Source organism: Schistocerca gregaria, chromosome 10 (genome assembly GCF_023897955.1).
Source record: "Schistocerca gregaria isolate iqSchGreg1 chromosome 10, iqSchGreg1.2, whole genome shotgun sequence".
NCBI classification, from domain to species: Eukaryota; Metazoa; Arthropoda; class Insecta; order Orthoptera; family Acrididae; genus Schistocerca; species Schistocerca gregaria.
The window spans coordinates 85,945,949-85,965,608 of record NC_064929.1 but is presented as its reverse complement, the minus strand read 5'-3'; the positions used below and the strand labels follow the sequence as shown (position 1 = coordinate 85,965,608).

General features: G+C 42.7%; 1 protein-coding gene across 2 annotated transcripts in view; it reads left to right on the top strand.

Moving 5' to 3' along the window:
• The window catches only part of LOC126293698 (serine/threonine-protein kinase 11-interacting protein), a 182,219-nt gene that overhangs the window by 145,641 nt on the left and 16,918 nt on the right, over positions 1-19,660 (top strand). For both annotated transcript variants that reach the window (XM_049987004.1, XM_049987003.1), the window contains exons 17-18: positions 102-199; positions 5,016-5,209. In XM_049987004.1, the coding sequence (XP_049842961.1) occupies positions 102-199; positions 5,016-5,209 (292 nt within the window). The remainder of the gene's footprint in view (positions 1-101; positions 200-5,015; positions 5,210-19,660) is intronic.

Here is a 19,660-nt window from a genome sequence, read left to right as displayed (position 1 = left end):
GGATACCTTTGAGCCACTCAAATACTCTTCTCTTTCAGAGTCAACCCTAGTTTGCTGGTTACACTGTACTTCACGTACCTGATATTTCCTTCACGTTTCAGGGTCACGTGCTCTGCAAGAACTTGACACAACCGAAACCTGCACTCGTGGTCCTATCAACGCACAAGGTCTACCTTCTCTACATTACGAGACAGGAGAGGTAAGTTTGTGTCGCTTCTCACTCTGTGATCGTCAGCTGTCCTAAATGTCGGCAGCCGTGACGAAGTTGTAACGCTTTGACAATACTACCTGTGGATTTGGAAGTCACGGCATTGAGTGTATCGTACGAGAACATTTAGAAATGGAAAACGAGTGAAGACACTACAATACTAGACAAAGATAATGAATGTACGGTTCCTGAAAAAGAATGTTTTTGATATGGCATTAATAATTTTTGGCTGCAGTGGTAACTGCAGGCACAGACAGTCTGTGAATAAAATGTCGAACTCTGTCGGATTGAGACTCGTGACAGGTGATCGCCACATTCCAATCTGCTGGGCATTCTTAAAAGTGGTGGCCATTTTCCTCAGTACTGTCAATACTTTACCTTCCTTGTGCCTCATTTAATGCAGCCCGGCTTCCGCAAAATCTTCGGCAAAGTGCAGCTGACTCGAGAGCGTAATCTGTAATTGTGCATTGGTAGTCGAGGTATTTAGGAACTGACTTCGTATTCCTCATTTCTGTACACACGGGTCACACCTAACTACTGGTTTTGACTGTTTCTTCAGAAAAATTGTATCCAGAAAATTTCTCACCTAAGTGACATTTTAGTGGCACGCGCAGTATGTCACCCAGAAACAATCTTTGCCGGTTCACAAGTAGGAAAAAAGAAAATTTAGTATACAAAATGTGGAATAAAACAGATTGCTTGCAATCGTCAGCACAGGGTTGTACATTAATGACATTACACGATGTAAAGTATTTGCACATCACTGATAACCACACGACGTGTGCTCAGTCACCTGTAGCAGGTTCTTTTCATGCATTCGTAGGTGACCACTTTATGGTACGCTGTTGTCGGTACTCGTAGCCCCATGCAAAAGCTGGTACATGTTCAAATGCTGCTTTGATATTTCAGTTCCTACTAAAGCTCAGCCTGCCGAAGAATTCTGAGTGGTTTTAGTGTTTGTAATTTTTCTCTTACATACAATACACAGCATCTCTATTCTCACATTACTTGATGTTTGTAGTGATATGGGGACTTCTAAGATACTTCGACTGAATGCAACTTGAATATATAATAATTTGCACAACATAAAATGTGTCCAATACTCGATATGATCCCTACAGTGTGTTTTTCATACAGGCGGCCAAAAATAACTTACTCAGTTGACAAGTAGATTTAGTGCAAAAAGCGGTCAGACATTGTACAAATCATCGTATCTGTTGCTTTCGATATCTCTGATTGTATGTTCTCTTTTTGTAACTATAAAGGTTTGGCTCATTCCAACATACATAAATTTGTAGAAAGGGAGAAATTTCGGAACATAACTTTCAGTAACAGCCGTAATCTCAACTGCTTATTGATATTGTCCTAACGAGGTGGACATTCGGGACTATTGGTGAAGCATTAATATCTGTTTTAATAACTTCACTGAAAATAAAATTTTCTTATCAAAGATTGGAATTAGAGGTATATTTTCTTCTGATACACTCTAGATTGCTATTCGCAGGGCAGTCGCATTCAGTGGCGGCAGCCCAGTAAGCGTGAGGTGTGCTTGCTTGTGTGAACGTGTGATGTTTTCTGTGCCGAAGAAGGCTTCGGCCGATAGCTCCACGTATCTTTTCGTTGTGCCTGTCTGCAACTGAAAGCGTCATCTCTATGGTGAGTAACAATCAGTCCTATTCCATTGTAGTCAGACAGATATGCAGCTTTTTGTAAGATACCTTATAGTCAGCAAAAGCACATTTAGTACATGAAAGCCATTTCCTGTCAAGATTAACTCTTTCTCGTGCCGGTGCTATATAATCATACAGTTGTTAATAAATATTCAGATATTACCAACAAACCAGACCCAGATCATACTTCATAATTTCAGTAATATGTCTAACATGTTCATCATCATGTATTTACCTGAATTCCCTGTAGTCATTTCTTAGAATTTTATACAGTGTGCCATCAAAACAGAAGTACAGTGCATTACAAAACAGAGTACCAGATAGTCCCTAACATTCCATTTCCATAACAATAACATCATCATAGCTGTGGAATCCTTACATGTATCACAGCATAAACCTCAACCGTCGCAGAATCGTTATACTTCACGACATTGTAAATCTTCATCATCGTGACTCGCAAAACTTCATCTCAATGTAAATACCATCAATAGAAAAACTGGTCTGAATTATGATTCTCAAATTCTATCCACAATAGTGCAACATGCATTTCAAACCAAGAAAAATAAATTTTTCACCCTAACTGATCTTTCATGTATTTTATGTAAGCATTTACTTTGGATCGGTTTTAAAATGCCTCTCTGTTATACCTTTTTCTCACAATGACATTACAGTAATGATTAAACCAACACAACGTACAAAATTCTTACATTTTCATTGTCCTTAAACTTTTTTTTCATTTTTTAAGACACTAGATGTTTCGACATTGCACCCGCTGAGTATAGTAACATTTTCTCAGTCTGAATTTCATTTGCATAAAAATTTAAATGTATTTTTCTAAATGCACGTAAGTTCCCCAACATTATAGTAATTTCAAATCTGTTTATCTCCAATTAATTCCAAATGGCAATAATACAAATTACAGACCATTGTTGAAGTAAGCCATATCAAAAATATTTACTATTTGCAATTCTGGCTCACAGACACAGCATAAGATAAATACTCAGTGAAAAAAAAATAAAAAAACATCACTGTTTTACATATAAGAGGTTTCCTATTACAAACAGTAAATAAATTTTTTTTCTGCTTTCAAATCTCCCAAAGCATTTCAATTCATCTTTTTAATAGTTTTGAGATTGTTACACCGCTCCATAATTGCACAGATTCTTATGCCAGAACAGTAGAAGACATATGGACAATTAAATGTACAGCTGAACTTGAATTACATGTATAACAAGAGGAAGAGAAAAGATTACATGTAACTTAGAAGTCAGGTATCAATACAGTAATACATATCATATTTTCAAACAATGGAATATCCAGGATGAAATGTACAATATTATGAGAAGGAAAGCTGCTACTCACCATATAGCGGAGGTGCTGAGTTACCTATCTGCAATTCGGCATCTCTGCTATATGGTGAGTAGCAACACATCATATTTTCACATTTCACCAGGGGAGGGGGAGGGGGGCACATACAATGGGCTTACATGTGTAAACATTACAAATGATGAATATAGAGTTCAATATTAAAAGAAAAGTCATTTTGGACTTGAACCTGCATTAAGGAGTCTGATACTTTCACTTGTTTTACTTTTTGTGCCTTAAGTGGGTACACCTCATTTTCAAACTTATTAATGAATTCAGAGCTTTTTCAGTGTAACCTTTCGCACTGGTGTAATTCCTGCACACATCGATTGCATTTAACACTTCTCTCACTTTAGGTGTTTCATGATGCAAGTTGTCATCTCCATATCTGTCACTGTCACTTGAAGCTGGTCAACCGCGTCAGCAATAATCTCCTCACCCTGTAACACCACACACCCTCCAGTAGAGGTAGCTCATTACCAGACATGACTTTAGCATCACCACTGTCATCATCATCATCAGCAGCAGCAGCAGCAGTATCTTGCAGTAAGGCACCAGCTTTTCAGAAACAGTTGTTGATTGCAAACTATGACACCAACTGCTATGAAGCCCAAATAAATCACGTGGCCTGTAGTGAGTTAATGGAGAGATGTTCATGTACTGCATTAGTCAGTGCTATCAAATATTGAACCAGAGCATTTTCAAATTTACAATAATGGCCAAATCAAGTGGCATTAAGACACTGGTATAATTTGGAGGGAAAAATTCCACTTTAACATTTTCTAAAACTACTTGGGGTGGAAGAGTTGCACGTTGAGCCGTGAGATGTAGGATCCAATTTTTTTCTTCTTCATTCTAATGTCCCATTTTTTTGAAACACTGTTCTACTGAAATCATAGTCATATAAGAATTTTTATAGGATTTGTATTCTGTAGGATTCGTCTTTACATCTTTGAAACACCTTGAGGTGGTGGCTAAAATAGAAGAGTCAGTTACAAAATACTGTATCATTATCATTGACAGTTGGTGTCGAGCAACCGAAACTGTCCATTAAAGGGTTTCTATGGAACTTGGGAGTTAGGGTGAATGAGTGGTGAATGCAAAATAAAACTGTGAACAAAGTTAGGTTAAATAAAACAGAAGAAACAAGACAGTTGGGTCATATCTGTTATTATTCCATAAACTGTAACATTTCTTACCATTGTACGAAGCCTTTATAGACAATCGTTACGACAATTTGCTTTGAAGGCATCTCGTTAAGAGTTCAGTTTTGGGGACCTGGTCAAGAGGGGCTAGTTTGTAGATCCTAACTACTGCAGCTATTTTGGAATCAGATGCTAGCGTGACCGTCATGTGTTGTCAGTGACTTAAGGTTACCATATCTCGTGCTCTAAGATCAACGCGCCTTTCCACTCGATATAACGGTGCCTCACAGCAACGACGATGAAGGAAGATACGGTAGAGTATCTCTAGTTTTTCAAAGTGTTCTGTTTCTCCTGACTATACGTATGAGAATGTAATGTAAATATCATTTAAGATACAAGTACAGATGTGAAAAACATCATTGTACACAAATTGTATTGTACCTTATTGTGTGATAATGCACAGTATCACTTTCCTCAGCAGAGAAGTCTCTCTCTCTCTCTCTCTCTCTCTCTCTCTCTCTCTCTCACACACACACACACACACACACACACACACACACACACACACACACACACACATAGTCGTAGTGGTCTGCGCCACATTACATCTCTCGGTTTGTGTTGCAGTGACGAGCCGCGGCGGTGGCTGGTGCCAGCAGACGCGTGGCCGCTGCGGCAGCTGCGGGAGGTGCGGGTGCTGCCCTGGGGGCAGGGCGTGTCGCTGCTGCTCTCCCCCACTGGCTCGACACCGGCTGCGGCGGCGCTGCTTCTACTGCTGTACGACGCGGACCACACCTCGGCCCTCTTCGCCCACTTGGCAGGTACCCGCGACTGCGATCTGCACCGAGGCGTGCCGTGCCGTCTGTGGCAGGTGGAGGGTTCACGACCGTATCTGTAGCAATCAGCATCGGTTTCGAAAAAGACGGTCGTGTGAAACCCAGCTCGCGCTATTCGTCCACGAGACTCGGGGCCGTAGACACGGGTTCCCAGGTAGATGCCATGTTTCTCGACTTCCGCGAGGCGTTCGATACAGTTCCCCACAGTTCTTTAATGAACAACGTAAGAGCTTATGGACTATCAGACCAATTGTGTGATTGGATTGAAGAGTTCCTAGATAACAGAATGCAGCATGTCATTCTCAATGGAGAGAAGTATTCCGAAGTAAGAGTGATTTCAGGTGTGCCGCAGGGGAGTGTCGTAGGACCATTGCTATTCACAATATACATAAATGACCTTCTGGATGACATCGGAAGTTCACTGAGACTGTGGTATATCGAGAGGTTGTAACGATGGAAAATTGTACTGAAATGCAGGAGGATCTGCAGCGAATTGACACGTGGTGCAGGGAATGGCAATTGAATCTATATGTAGACAAGTGTAATGTGCTGTGAATACATAGAAAGAAAGATCCCATATCATTTTGCTACAGTATAGCAGTTCAGAAACTGGAAGCAGTTAATTCCAAAAATTATCTAGGAGTATGCATTAGGATTCATTTAAAATGGAATGATCATTTAAAGTTGATCGTCGGTAAAACAGATGCCAGACTGAGATTCATTGGAAGAATCTTAAGGAAATGCAATCCGAAAACAAAAGAAGTAGGTTACAATATACTTGTTCGCCTGCTGCTTGAATACTGCTCAGCAGTGTGGGATCTGTACCAGATAGGGTCGATAGAAGAGACAGAGAAGATCCAACGGAGAGCAGCGCACTTCATTACAGGATCATTTAGTAATCGCGAAAGCGTTACGGAGATGATGGATAAACTCCAGTGGAAGACTCTGCAGGAGAGACGCTCAGTAGCTCGGTACGGGCTTTTGTTAAAGTTTCGAGAACATACCTACACCGAGGAGTCGAGCAGTATATTGCTCCCTCCTATGTATATCTTGCGAAGAGCCCGTGAGGATAAAATCAGAGAGATTAGAGGCCCACACAGAGGCATATCGACAATCCTTCTTTCCACGAACAATACGAGACTGGAATAGAAGGGAGAACCGATGGAGGTACTCATGGTACCCTCCGCCACACACCGTCAGGTGGCATATGGAGTATGGATGTAAATGTAGATATATATGTATTCGGTCGAGTCAACAGCTGAGCTGTTTCGGTGCTGTAAGAGCTAGCTTGGTAGTCTCAAGTGTGCCCTTCCGTACGCGTTAGGGTGCGGCGAGCCATGTTACGGGTGTTACAGGATCGATCTGGACGTGATTGAGATTTTTATGACGAGTGATAATCCTAGTAGGATTCTGTCACTACAAAACTGTGTGCTAACTAAACCGTTACATTTTTGTCATGAATGGGCCTAAATATTTAACTCGGGACCCTAAAGAAGTAACATTTAACCAATTTGGTACTGAAAAATCCTGTTTGATTCTGAGATCACTGTAAAAGCAGGGTCTATACAACCCAAGACAAACGGGAGATCCAGGATATCACTGTATCCCACTACTGCAGAATAATCCTGCAGCAACAAAACATGAACAAGAGGAAAAAAAAGATAGAAAATAAACTGCCATTTTTCTCGTGTTGCTCGGACAATTAGCGAGCAAACCGCAGCAGTCGAAGTAAGTATGTGCACAACCTGCGCCGGATTAGTGCAGTGGAAGAGCTTGAAGATCAACGTGTGTGTGTGTGAAATTCTGCTACAAACTTAGCAAAACTTTCACAGAGACATTTTGAGTAGGTAGCCGAGTATACGAGGAGGACTGTACAACTTGCACGCAGTGCTACGTGTCGTTTAAATATTTTCGACAGAGCAGAGTATCGGCCTGTGACAACTCCACATCCGGTCGTCCTTCCACATCGAAAGTGGATAGTGTTCGCACTGTGAGTCGCAGAAAATTATTACTATCTTCTACATTTGGTTCTTCAATATGTTGTGCCAGATGGCAGTTACTTTCACGGAACTTCCTTTTAGCCATTTCATCCTCCATTTTCACTGCTCATGCCACAGTGTGTAGAACTCCCCTTCTGTGGGTTGAGATGTGTTAACCAGTTAATGAACCTTCAGTAACTCATCAATCCAAAGTTGTCAAATTCAAATCTCTGAAAGCAGTTGTCAGTACCTCTGTTTCTTTGACATTTTCTAAAATATTTGCTCACGATCGTCCATCTACCATTATTTTGTTTGTATATTTCACAAAATCTTTAATTCATTTTACATCACTATCTATTTCTTGGAACTGCTCCTTAACTTTGTTCCAAACCAAATCACACTGTTGTATTACGTCTATATCTAACTCCCTAGTTGAAGGTGCTATGATGATTTACCAGGCTAGAAGTTAGTTCTGTTTTTAGGCTAGAAGTTAGTTCTTTCAGTGGGTTAGAAGTCAGGTCTGTTCTCAGACTGGAACTTTGTTCTGTTTTTAGACTAGAAATTAGTTCTGGTCTTAGCCTAGCATAGGAATTATCTATCGTACGTGTAATTTCAGTGTTTGTTGCATCGGTAGCCTCGAACACTTCATCCTTCTTAAATGTTAAGATTGGCATACAGTGTTATCAGCACTAAATTGTATTGAATTTTTAGTCAGCTGCAGGCACTGCGTAACTTAAAGCGTGCTATAAACTTGACAAAAGAAACTTCAATCAATAAAATCACTTTCAGCCTGTTCTCACACAGCTCACCGAAGCCATGGGTGAGGTTAACTGCGATGTTGCCCGCATTTCGTGGTCGTGCGGTAGCGTTCTCGCTTCCCACGCCCGGGTTCCCGGGTTCGATTCCCGGCGGGGTCAGGGATTTTCTCTGCCTCGTGATGGCTGGGTGTTGTGTGATGTCTTTAGGTTAGTTAGGTTTAAGTAGTTCAAAGTTCTAGGGGACTGATGACCTAAGATGTTAAGTCCCATAGTGCTCAGAGCCATTTTTGAACTGCGATGTTGTAGATAGGTGGTCGCCAGTTGTGGTAAGTGCTGGAATTAGACGCACAACTCTATCTGACATCCCAGGTGGATTTATTTCTGGATTGTTTAAAATAAATGCTGTCGAAAAATGTGTTACTCCTGTTTCTCGACTAACATATTCTTCTCCTCTCGAGGTTAGAGGATGGACAGTGCACATAGTTAGTTTATGCGCTGCATCCCAATACGAGTTGTTGATCCCATTGTCAGGAACAACCCATTTGTTTATTCTCAGTTATCCGGACAAAAGTACTTAATTTCTTCCCAGGTATCACATAATTTTTTCTTCTTTAAATACAAATATAAACTAATTAAATCAAACAATGGAAAATCCAGGATGGAGTGTAACAATACCAGAGATGGAAAGTTGGTACTCACCATATAGCGGAGATGCCGAGTCGCAATAGGCACAACAAAACGATTCACACAATTAAAGCTTTCGGCCATTAAGCCTTTGTCAGCAGTAGACACACATACGCACACGCACACACACACACTCACACAAGTGCAAGTTGCTCACACGTCCACAGTCTCAGAGAGCTGAAACCACACTGTGAACAGCAGCAGCAGTGCATGATGGGAGTGACAACTGGGTGCGGGTAAGGGGGAGGAGGACGGGGGGGGGGGGGGGGGGGGGGGGGGGATAGTGTGGTGGGAGTGGTAGACAGTGAAGTGTTGCAGTTTAGATGGAGGGCAGGAGAGAAGGTGCAGAGAAGGGAGGGGGTAAGTAGTAGAAAGGAGAGAAATAAAAATAAATTAAAAGGCGGGGTGTAGCAGTGAAATAACCACTGTGTAGTGCTGGAAATGGAACAGGGAGGGGGCTGGATGTGTGAGGACAGTGACTAACGGAGGCTAAGGCCAGGAAGGTAATGGGAACGTAGGATGTATTGCAGGGAAAGTTCCCACCTGCTCAATTCAGAAAAGCTGCTGTTGGTGGGATGGACCCATATGACTGGTTTCACAGGTAGCACTGCCTTGGTGGGATAGGTGATGTTAGTGACCGGACTGGAGTATGTGGTGGTAGGAGGATGTATGGGACAGGTCTTGCATCTTGGTCTATTACAGGGGCATGAGCCATGAGGTAAGGGATTGCAAGATGGGGATGGACGAGTATATTGTGTAGGTTCAGTGGACGGCAGAATACCACGGTAGGAGGGGTGGCAAGGATAGTGGGAAGGACATTTCTCATTTTGGGACACGACGATAGGAAATCGAAACCCTGGCAAGGAATGTAATTCAGTTGCTCCAATCCCAGATGGCACTGAGTTATGAGGGAAATGCTCCTCTGTGGCCGGACTGTGGGAAGGTGGGGGGTGGTGGGAGACCGGGAAGATAAAGCACGGGAGATTTGTTTTTGGGAGTATAAGTATGGTTAGTGAAGGCTTCAGTGAGACCCTCAGTATATTTAGAGAGGGACTGCTCGTCGCTGCTGATGTGACAACCACGGGTGGCTAGGCTATATTGAAGGGACTTCTCGGTATGGAACGGGTGGTAGCTGTCGAAGTGGAGGTATTGCTGGTGGTTAGTAGGTTTGATATGGGCAGAGGTACTGATGTAGCCATCTCTGAGGTGGAGGTCAACATTTAGGAAGGTGGCTTGAGGGTTGAGTAGGACCAGGTGAAGCAAATAGGGGAAAAGTTGTTGAGCTTCTGGAGGAATATGAATATGGTGTCCTCACCTTTAATCCAGATAGCAAAGATGTCATAAATGAATCTGAACCAGGTGAGGGGTTTACGATTTGGAGTTTTTAGGAAGGATTCCTCTCACGAATAGGTTAGCCTAGGATGGTGCTATGTGGGCCCATAGCCGTACCGCGGGTTTGTTTGTAGGTAATGCCTTCAAAGGAGAAGTAATTGTGGATGAGGATATAGTTGGTCATGGAGACTAGGAAGGAGATTGTTAATTTGGAATCCATAGGGCGTCTGGAAAGGTAGTGTTCGATAGCAGTAAGACCATGGGCATTAGGAATGTTAGTGTACAGGGAGGTGGCATCAATAGTGACGAGCGGAGCACCATATGGTAAAGGGGGCAGGAGCTGTTGAGAGTGGGTCGAGAAAATTGTTGGTATCTTTTATATAGGAAGACAGGCTCCAGGTAATAGGTTGAAGGTTGATTGATTTTCTGTATTTGCCACGAGTATTGACCAAATTTAAAATTTTGCCTTAATCTACTCACTAAGAGATAATAATCTTAGTTATTACAGTTACAAACTGTGTGTTTGTATTGAGGCTTCCTAACTGATAGCACACAAATACGGAGCTTCGTTCACCCAGTGTTTGATATCGAAAGCACTTAGCGACTTCTGACAAACTTTACACATAATTTCAAACCTTTTTAAACTTTTTCTTGCTGACACCCCGTCACGAAATGATGGGAACGTTTTATGGCTTACTATATTTTTGCTGCTTCTACAGTAAAATGGCAGCATCAGGCATGATATTTTAATTGATTACCTCTTTATCTGTACTAATAGTTCTAGTCACAATACACTTTGCATACAATATTTACCTATTCTCGTTGTTGTTTTTGTGCTCGTGGTATTCTGCTCAAAGACTGTTTTGAGGCAGGTCTCAACACTACTCTTTCCTGTGCAAGCTTTTTCATATCCAAATAACTGCTGAAACCTGCTTCCTGCATTAATCTCTTGATCTTCCTCTGTTATTTTGACCCCCCCCCCCCCCCCCCCACTTTCCTCCAGTACTAATTTGGTGATCCCTTTACGATGTCTGAGAATGTGCCCTATAAGACAGTCACTTCGATTTCTCAATTTGTGTCAAAATTTCTTTTCTCCCCAGTTCTGTTTAGCACATCCTTATTATTTGTGTGAACACATTTCGATAGCATCTATTGTTTACATGTCTGAACTGATTATTGTCCACATATCACTTCTGTACTGACAAATGCATTCACTAAAAACTTCTTAATACTTAAAATGTATATTCGATGTTAACAAATTTTTCTTCTTCAGAAATCCTTTTCTTACCATTGCCATTCTACACTTTATATCTTCCCTAATTTGGCTGTCATAGATTATTTTACTGCCCGTGTAGTAAATCTTCTCTATAGTGTTTCAATTCCTGGCCTAATTCCTTCTGCATTACCTGATTTAATTCAGGTACACTCCATTACTCTTGTTTTACTGTTGTTGATGTTCTCTCATACCCTCCTTTCAAGATTGACGATTCGGCTCAGCTGCTCTTCCAAATCCTTTGCTGTCTCTGACAGAATTACAATGTCATCAGCAAACCTCAAAGTTTTATTTCTTCTCCCTAAAGTTTAATTCCTACTCCAGTTTTCTTTGGTTTCCTTTACAGCTTGTTCAACTTACAGATTGGATAACATCAGGGATATGCTACAATCCCGTCTCACTTCTTTTTGAGCACTGCTTCCCTTTCACGCCCTGCCCTTCAACACTTATAACTGCCATCTGTTTTCTTTAGAAGTTGTAAATAGCCTTTTTTTTTTTTTTTTTTTTTACCACTGCTTCCTTCAGAAATTTAAAGAGTGTAATCCAGTCAACATTGTCAGAAGCTTTTTCTAAATCTACTGTGGACAAAAGTTTGCCTGCCCTTAACATATCTTCTAACATAAGTTATAGGCTTACCGTATTTATTCGAATCTAAGCCGCACTCGAATCTGAGCCGCACCTGAAAAATGAGACTCGAAATCAAGGGGAAAAAAAATTCCCAAATCTAAGCCGCACATGAAATTTGAGACTCAAAATTCAAGGGGAGAGAAAAGTTTTAGGCTGCACCTCCAAATCGAAACAAAGTTGATCCATTGTAATATGAGACACAATTTAGGTCGAATGAATGATGATACAGCTACAGTTCTTTGGTTCGATTCGTAAACTTAGCTGTTAAGCTTTACCAGGTAGCCATTGCTATGCGTCAGGCGCTCCATCCGCATTTATACGCGTACCCTTCCTTTTTCACGTGCTTCGTCTGGTTTGAATTGAATGCTTATTTTTTTTGATCTGATAAGTGCCTTTCTCTTTGTTATATGTGTTTATGACTCTAAGCTCAAAATGCATTACTGTACTGTGTCATGCATTGTTTGTCACTTTCTGATAATGAGTGTTTACGGCCTGTCGTTACTTACACTGCTGCTTTCTTTGATAATGATCAACAAGAACCAAATAATAAACTGCATATGGTAGAAGATGTTCTGAACAAGAGTTTGGCGAAAATTTTTCTCCGTTTGAAAATCTTTGCAGACGCCTCTTTAGTACATTACATTCTGCACAGAAATTAGTCATCTTAGATTTAAAAATGTAGTCAATTGCCGTGCTTCATTTCTGACTGTATCACTATTAGGCATAAGAATAATACGAATATAAACATGACATGATATGTATATTCTTCCACGTTTGCTGTTGTCTCACACTAGTTTTGTAGTTTATTAGGCAGACAGGATTTAAATGAGATAGCAGCAAACATGAAAGAATACATGGCAAAATGCTTATATTCGTTTATTCTTATGGTGAAGAAAATACTGCATGTGATTCACAGTTCATAAAAGTTCCTATTAGCAACCATCTCTTCTCACAGGTAGGGAAAAATTCAGAACGTAGAGTTGGCCATATTGACAAACATCCCAAACAGTCTTGCCAGTCAGATTTTCATAGTACATTGAAATACTACTACATTCGAAGATGAACAATACGGAATTTGTATTTACTTCGTTGTATAATGTATGGAAATGCAGTGGTCGTAACTCGGGGCGGATAAAAAAAGCTCGTCTTCAATGTGGGTGCTTGCTTCTTTTTTTTTTTTTTTTGACGCAGAGGTTTTGGTGCCTGTATTTATCTTTGTGGCTCCAAAGCATGCCTGTGCAGCACTACATATATTTGACGGCAGAAGTTAGTTGTGGCGGCACCTACCAACAATTTCCAGAACTTACACTTACTTTGCACTTGATTCTAAGCCACAGGCGGTTTTTTGGATTACAGAAACCCGAAAAAAAAGTGCGGCTTAGATTCGAGTAAATACGGTAGTATTGCCTCGCATGTACCTACATTTCGCCAGAATTCAAAATGATTTTCCCCGAGGTCGGCTTCTACCAGTTCTTCCATTTTTTTGTAATCAATTTGTGTCAGTATTGGGCAACCGTGACATATTGAACCTATAGTTTTCACTCTCTCTGTCATCTGTGGAGCTATTTGGCATATAAATTTGCGCTGCTGTGGTTGATGTTTGCTTCCTGTCTTTGCTGTTAATAGTAGCTTACCCGCATTACTGTTTTATTCTCTTTTGTTAGGCTTATTTCTGCATTACTTCTATTCGATTTTGTGTTTATAATTCTGTACTCACCTCAACAGAATTTATATTTCTCCTGGCACTGAGCTTCACCAATCCCTACCCTATCTGACTTAATAGTGTGTCCTTCCTCCTTTTCAAATTCTCTAAGTTACCTACCCAATAAGGAGATTTAACAGTCTGCACTCAGATCGCTACAGTTCCATTTTTCCCGATGACGGCACCGTCCCGAGTAGTTCCTGTCCGGAGATCTGATGGGAAACCATTTTACTTCTGGGTTATTTTACCCGAGAGATGCCATCGTAACTCGACAGCAGAGCTGTGCGTCCTCAGGGAAAGTAATGTTTTCTCCTGTAGGAGCTCACCACAAATTTGAAATTTTTAAATTTTGAAAAGTAACAGCTGTAGTTTTCCCTCACTTTCAACCATTCACAATATCCGCACAGTGAGGCACTTCAGCTGACATTACGAAGTCAGTTTCCAACAACAAGGTACTGTTACACATCCTGGTACAAGACTTGACAGGTCCAGCTATGGTATCTACGCCCTTCTGAATAACGAAAGGGTTGACAGATGAAAAATTCTTTCTGTCCTCCGACCTAGAAACTACGAGGAACTTTGGGGCAGACAGTAGTACTTTTGTCACTGGTGGCTGGTCAAGTTTCCATTTTTGGGCGGAAGTCGAGAGAAAAGAAGAAGAGAAATCCATTGTGGATGAATCCCCTCTGATTTCGAGCGTCTCCGACGGCGAGCTTCTTCCTCGTGGGGACCCTCTCAGAGGGCGCTCCCACCTTTGGTGAATGTTTACACCTCAGGTCTGACCTCCCGAGAAACGGACGGAGGGACCAATCGGCACGGTCGGGTCGGCCATCTGGCATGCACAGGGAGGAAAGAAGAATAGGGAAAAAAAAGGGAGAGAGGGAGAGAGAGAACGGACTGCCTCAAACGCCAAGGCGGAGACCGTGAGGTGGACAAGAAGGTAAGGTAAAAAGGAAGGAAGACAGTGAGCGAGGGAGAAGGACAAAGAAAGGAAACAAACAAAGGAAGGAAGAAACCAGAATAAGCGAAAAACCAAAATGACTGCAAATATAGGTCATAGAACCGTCCATCTCCAGACACAGGTGCAAACTACCCCCTTGAGGGGGAGGGACTCCTTTTTGTCGCCTCTTACGACAGGCAGGAATACCTCCGGCCTATTCTTAGCCCGGACCCGCAGGAGGGGTCGTCCAGGCTGTTCCCCTCGCCACTACAAAAAAGGCTGCTGCCACTCTTTGGGAACCTCACGTCTGTCTGGCCTCTCCACAGATACCCCTCCACTGCAGTCATAGCTACGGTACAGCTATCTGTACCGTCGAGGCACACGAGCTACTCCGTCCCGGCAATGTCTGCGGGTGACGGGGCAGTATTTCCCTGTACGATTTAACGTACCTGCAAAATTATATCATCGTATGACACGTTGTTCGGGAGATACGATGTCTTACACATTGAGGTGTGTGAAACCCTGCTTTTGCTTAAAACTGATTGTGTATTGCTCAGTTTATATTCGTCCAGAGTTCGGTAGTGAGTGCACTTAGTGACTCCCAAAAAACTTTGAGCATAATTTCAAACCTTTCCTAAAATTTTTCTTACTTGGATGCTTAAAGGCAAATATTTAATACTTTAAATCATTTATGAAGCAATTAGACATTTAAAGTTCTTTTACACACAGAAGGTCAATTCTTTAAAAAAAATTGTTTACTTGTTGCCTCAGAGAATGTCACGATTACCAGACCGGTTCACTGCTTTTGGCAGTCGTGGCACAGTGTTCAGTCTCTGACATTCGTAGCATGTCTTGGAAGCGGATGTGTGTCTGTCCTGTGGAATAGACCGAATCGGAAGTCACCTGTTACCGGTCGGGGACATTCCGTGTTCGCTACTGCCGAACAGTTGCGAATCCGGCCCATCGGTACGGCACTGGCATCGCGGGCACCGGTGGAGATGGACCTGTCCACTTCAGAGCTCTGAAGCTCCATGCGAGACGGGGTTTGCCAAGCCATCGCAGCAGGAGAGTCCGACCCGTCCCCCCCCGGCTCACTCAGCCGGCGAGCTGTTCGGCTGCAGTGCTTCGCTACCTGTTGTAGTTTGTTTCTGACATCACTCACGTGCACGTACCGTGTCGACACATGAACAGAACGTCACCGTTTCAAAATTACTGCCCACGTCCCCTCGACCAGAAACCCGACAGTTGTCACTTACTTTACTTCTGACAACAGTAAGCAGGATACGTATAGACGGCTTATCAAGCCATCCGTGTACCCGGTTCGCCAGTGCGTGTCGAGAGTGGGGGCACTGTGGGTGCCACGTTGTTGTGGTCTTCAGTTCTGAGACTGGTTTGATGCAGCTCTCCATGCTACTCTATCCTGTGCAAGCTCCTTCATCTCCCAGTACCTACTCCAACCTACATCCTTCTTAATCTGCTTAGTGTATTCATCTCGTGGTCTCCCTCTACGATTCTTACCCTCCACCCTGCCCTCCATTACTAAATTGGTGATCCCCTGATGCCTCAGAACATGTCCTACTAGTCAAGTTATGCCACAAACTCCTCTTCTCCCCAATTCTATTAAATACCTCCTCATTAGTTACGTGACCTACCCATCTAACCTTCAGCATTCTTCTGTAGCACCACATTTCGAAAGCTTCTATTCTCTTCTTGTCAAATCTATTTACAGTCCATGTTTTACCTCCATACATGGCTACACTCCATACAAATACTTCCACAAACGACTTACTGACAATTAAATCTATACTCGATGTTAACAAATTTCTCTTCTTCAGAAACGCTTTCCTTGTCATTGCCAGTCTATATTTTCTGAAACAATTACTAACAAAGAGATAGAGGGGCTGGCCAGTACTTACCTCAGCTCAGTACAGCCGATAGAAACACAAAAAAAAAAAAAAAAAAAAAAAAAAAAAAAAAAAACGAAAATTTAAGTTCCTAGCTTTCGGAATAAATGTGCCTTCATCAGGGAGGAGAGAGGGGAAAGAAAGAGAAGAAGGGAAAGTGGATTTAGTTACAACCAAGGTTATGAAGCAACAGGGAAAGGAAAACAGGGAAGGTAGCAAGGATGGAGGCATGGTTGTCAGAGGGAAGCCAAAGATATTCTACTGTAGGTACTGTGCCAGCTTCAAACCAAAGAGGATGCATACAGAAGTATATAGTATAAAGATGTAGTATGAAAAGATGCATGAATGGCTAAAGAGGAAAGGGAAAGAGGAGAAAACTGAAAAGTAAATGGGAGTGAGGTTGTTTAACGTAGGTTCAGTCCCGGGGGATGGCGGGATGAAAGGATGTGCTGGAGTGCAAGTTCCCATCTCCGCAGTTCAGAGGGACTGGTGTTGGGTGAGAGAAGCAAAATGGCACACATGGTGTAGCAGGTTCCTAGGTCCCTAGAATTATGCTGGAGGGCATGCTCCGCTACTGGGTATTGGACATCTCCTAGGCGGTCAGTTCTTCTGTGTCCGTTCATGCACTCAGTCAGTTTAGTTGTTGTCATACCAATGTAAAAGGCTGTGCAGTGCAGGCATGTCAGCTGATAAATGACGTGTAGTTTCACATGTGGCCCTGCCTTGAATTGTGTATGTTTTACCCGTAGCGGGGCTGGAGTAGGTGGTTGTGGGGGGAGAGCAGGGGGCAGGTTTTGCAGCGGGGTCGGTTACAGGGGTAGGATCCGCTGGGTAGAGAAGGTAGTCTGGGAATATTGTAGGGTTTAAGAAGGATGTTACGGAGGTTAGGGGGACGACGAAAGGCAACTCTGGGTGTTGTGGGGAGAATTTTGTCAAGGGATGATCTCATTTCAGGGGTTGACTTGAGAAAGTCATATCCCTGGTGGCGTAATTTATTGATGTTTTCGAGGCCAGGATAATATTGGCTGACAAGGGGGATGTGTCTGTGTGGTCTGAGGGTAGGAAAATTGTTGTTGGACGGGGAGGAATGTATTGCTCGGGAGATCTGTTTGTGGACAAGGTCTGCAGGATAGTTGCGGAAGAGGAAGGCACTGGTCAGGTTATTGGTGTAATTGTTGAGGGATTCATCACTGGAGCAGCTACGTTTGCCACGAATACCTAGGCTGTAGGGAAGGGAGCGTCTGATGCGGAATGGATGGCAGCTATCAAAGTGAAGGTACTGTTGTTTGTTGGTGGGTTTGATATGGACAGAGGTGTGGATGTGAGCTTCAACAAGATGAAGGTCAACATCCAGGAAGGTGGCTTGGGTTTTGGAGAAGGCCAGGTGAAATTCAGATTCGAAAAGGAGTTGAAGTTATGGAGGGAATTAAGGAGTGTTTCTTCACCATGAGTCCAGACCACAAAGATGTCATCTATAAACCTATACCAGGCCAGGGGAAGCAGCTGTTGGGTCTTCAGTAAAGCCTCCTCCATGCGGCCCATGAAGAGGTTGGCATAGGACGGAGCCATCCTGGTTGCCATGGCAGTTCCCCTGATTTGTTTGTAGGTCTGGCCTTCAAAAGTGAAGTAATGAAGGGTGAGGATGAAGTTGGTAAGTGTGATAAGGAACGAGGTTTTTGGAAGATCTTCGGGCGGACGTTGGGAGAGGTAGTGCTCAAGGGCAGAGAGACCATGGGTGTGTGGGATGTTTGTGCAAAGGGATGTAGCATCTATGGTGACAAGAAAGATATCAGGTGGGAGAGGAGTGGGAATGGATTTGAGGTGTTCTAGGAAGTGGTTTGTGTCCTTGATGTAGGATGGGAGTCTGCGGGTGATAGGTTGTAGGTGTTGGTCTACCAGAGCTGAGATACGTTCTGTTGGGGCTTTGAAGCCTGCTACAATGGGACGGCCAGGATGGTTCTCTTTGTGGATTTTGGGTAATAGGTAGAAGGTAGGGGTACGTGGCTCAGGTGGAGTGAGTAAGTCTATGGAAGCCGTTGTGAGGCCTCGTGAGGGACCTTGGATTTTTAGGATTTTCTGCAGCTCAGTCTGGATGGAGGGAATGGGATCCTGGGTAACAGCTTTGTAGGTTGAGGTGTCGGAGAGTTGACGCAGTCCTTCTGCCACATACTCCACACGGTCAAGTACCACAGTTGTGGAGCCTTTATCCGCCGAAAGGATTACAATAGAGTGGTCTGTTTTCAGCTGCTTAATGGCATGGGATTCAGCTGGGGTGATGTTGGGGGTTGTCGGGATGTTCTTCAAGAAGGACTGGGAGGCAACACTGGATGTGAGCAATTCCTGAAATGTCTGCAAGGGATGGTTTTGGGGGAGGGGAGGAGGATCCCTTTGAGAAGGCGGTCGGAACTGTTCTAAACAAGGTTCAACACTGGGTCTAGTATTTGGGGGCTATGTTTGGGTAGTGAAGTGATATTTCCAGTTGAGGTTCCGGGTGAATGAGAGGAGATCTTTAACCAGGGCAGTGTGGTTGAATTTAGGTGTGGGGCTAAAGGTTAAGCCTTACATCTGGAGGTAAATTTTCAGCTCCCCAAATAGCAAAATTCCTTTACTACTTTAAGTGTCTCATTTCCTAATCTAATTCTCTCAGCATCACTCGACTTAATTCAACTACATTCCGTAATCCTAGTTTTGCTTTTGTTGATGTTCATCTTATATCCCCTTTTCAAGACACTGTCCATTCTTTTCAAATGCTCTCAGAATTACAATGTCATCAGCGAGCCTTTAAGTTTTTATTTCTTCTCCATGGGTTTTAATACTTACTCCGAACTTTTCTTTTGTTTCCTTTACTGCTTGCTCAATATACAGATTGAATAGCACTGGGGAGAGACTAAACCCTGTCTCACTCCCTTCCCAACCACCGCTTCCCTTTCGTGTCCCTCGACTCTTATAACTGCCATCTGGTTTCTGTACAAATTGTAAGTAACCTTTCGCTCCCTGTATTTTACCCCTGCCACCTTCAGCATTTGAAAGAGAGTATTCCAGTCAACATTGCCAAAAGCTTTCTCTAAGTCTACAAATGCTAGAAATGTAGATTTGCCTTTCCTTAATCTTTCTTCTAAGATAAGTCATAAGGTCAGTATTGCCTCATGTGTTCCAATATTTCTACGGAATCCACACTGATCTTCCCCGAGGTCGGCTTCTACCAGTTTTCCCATTCGCATGTAAAGAATTCACGTT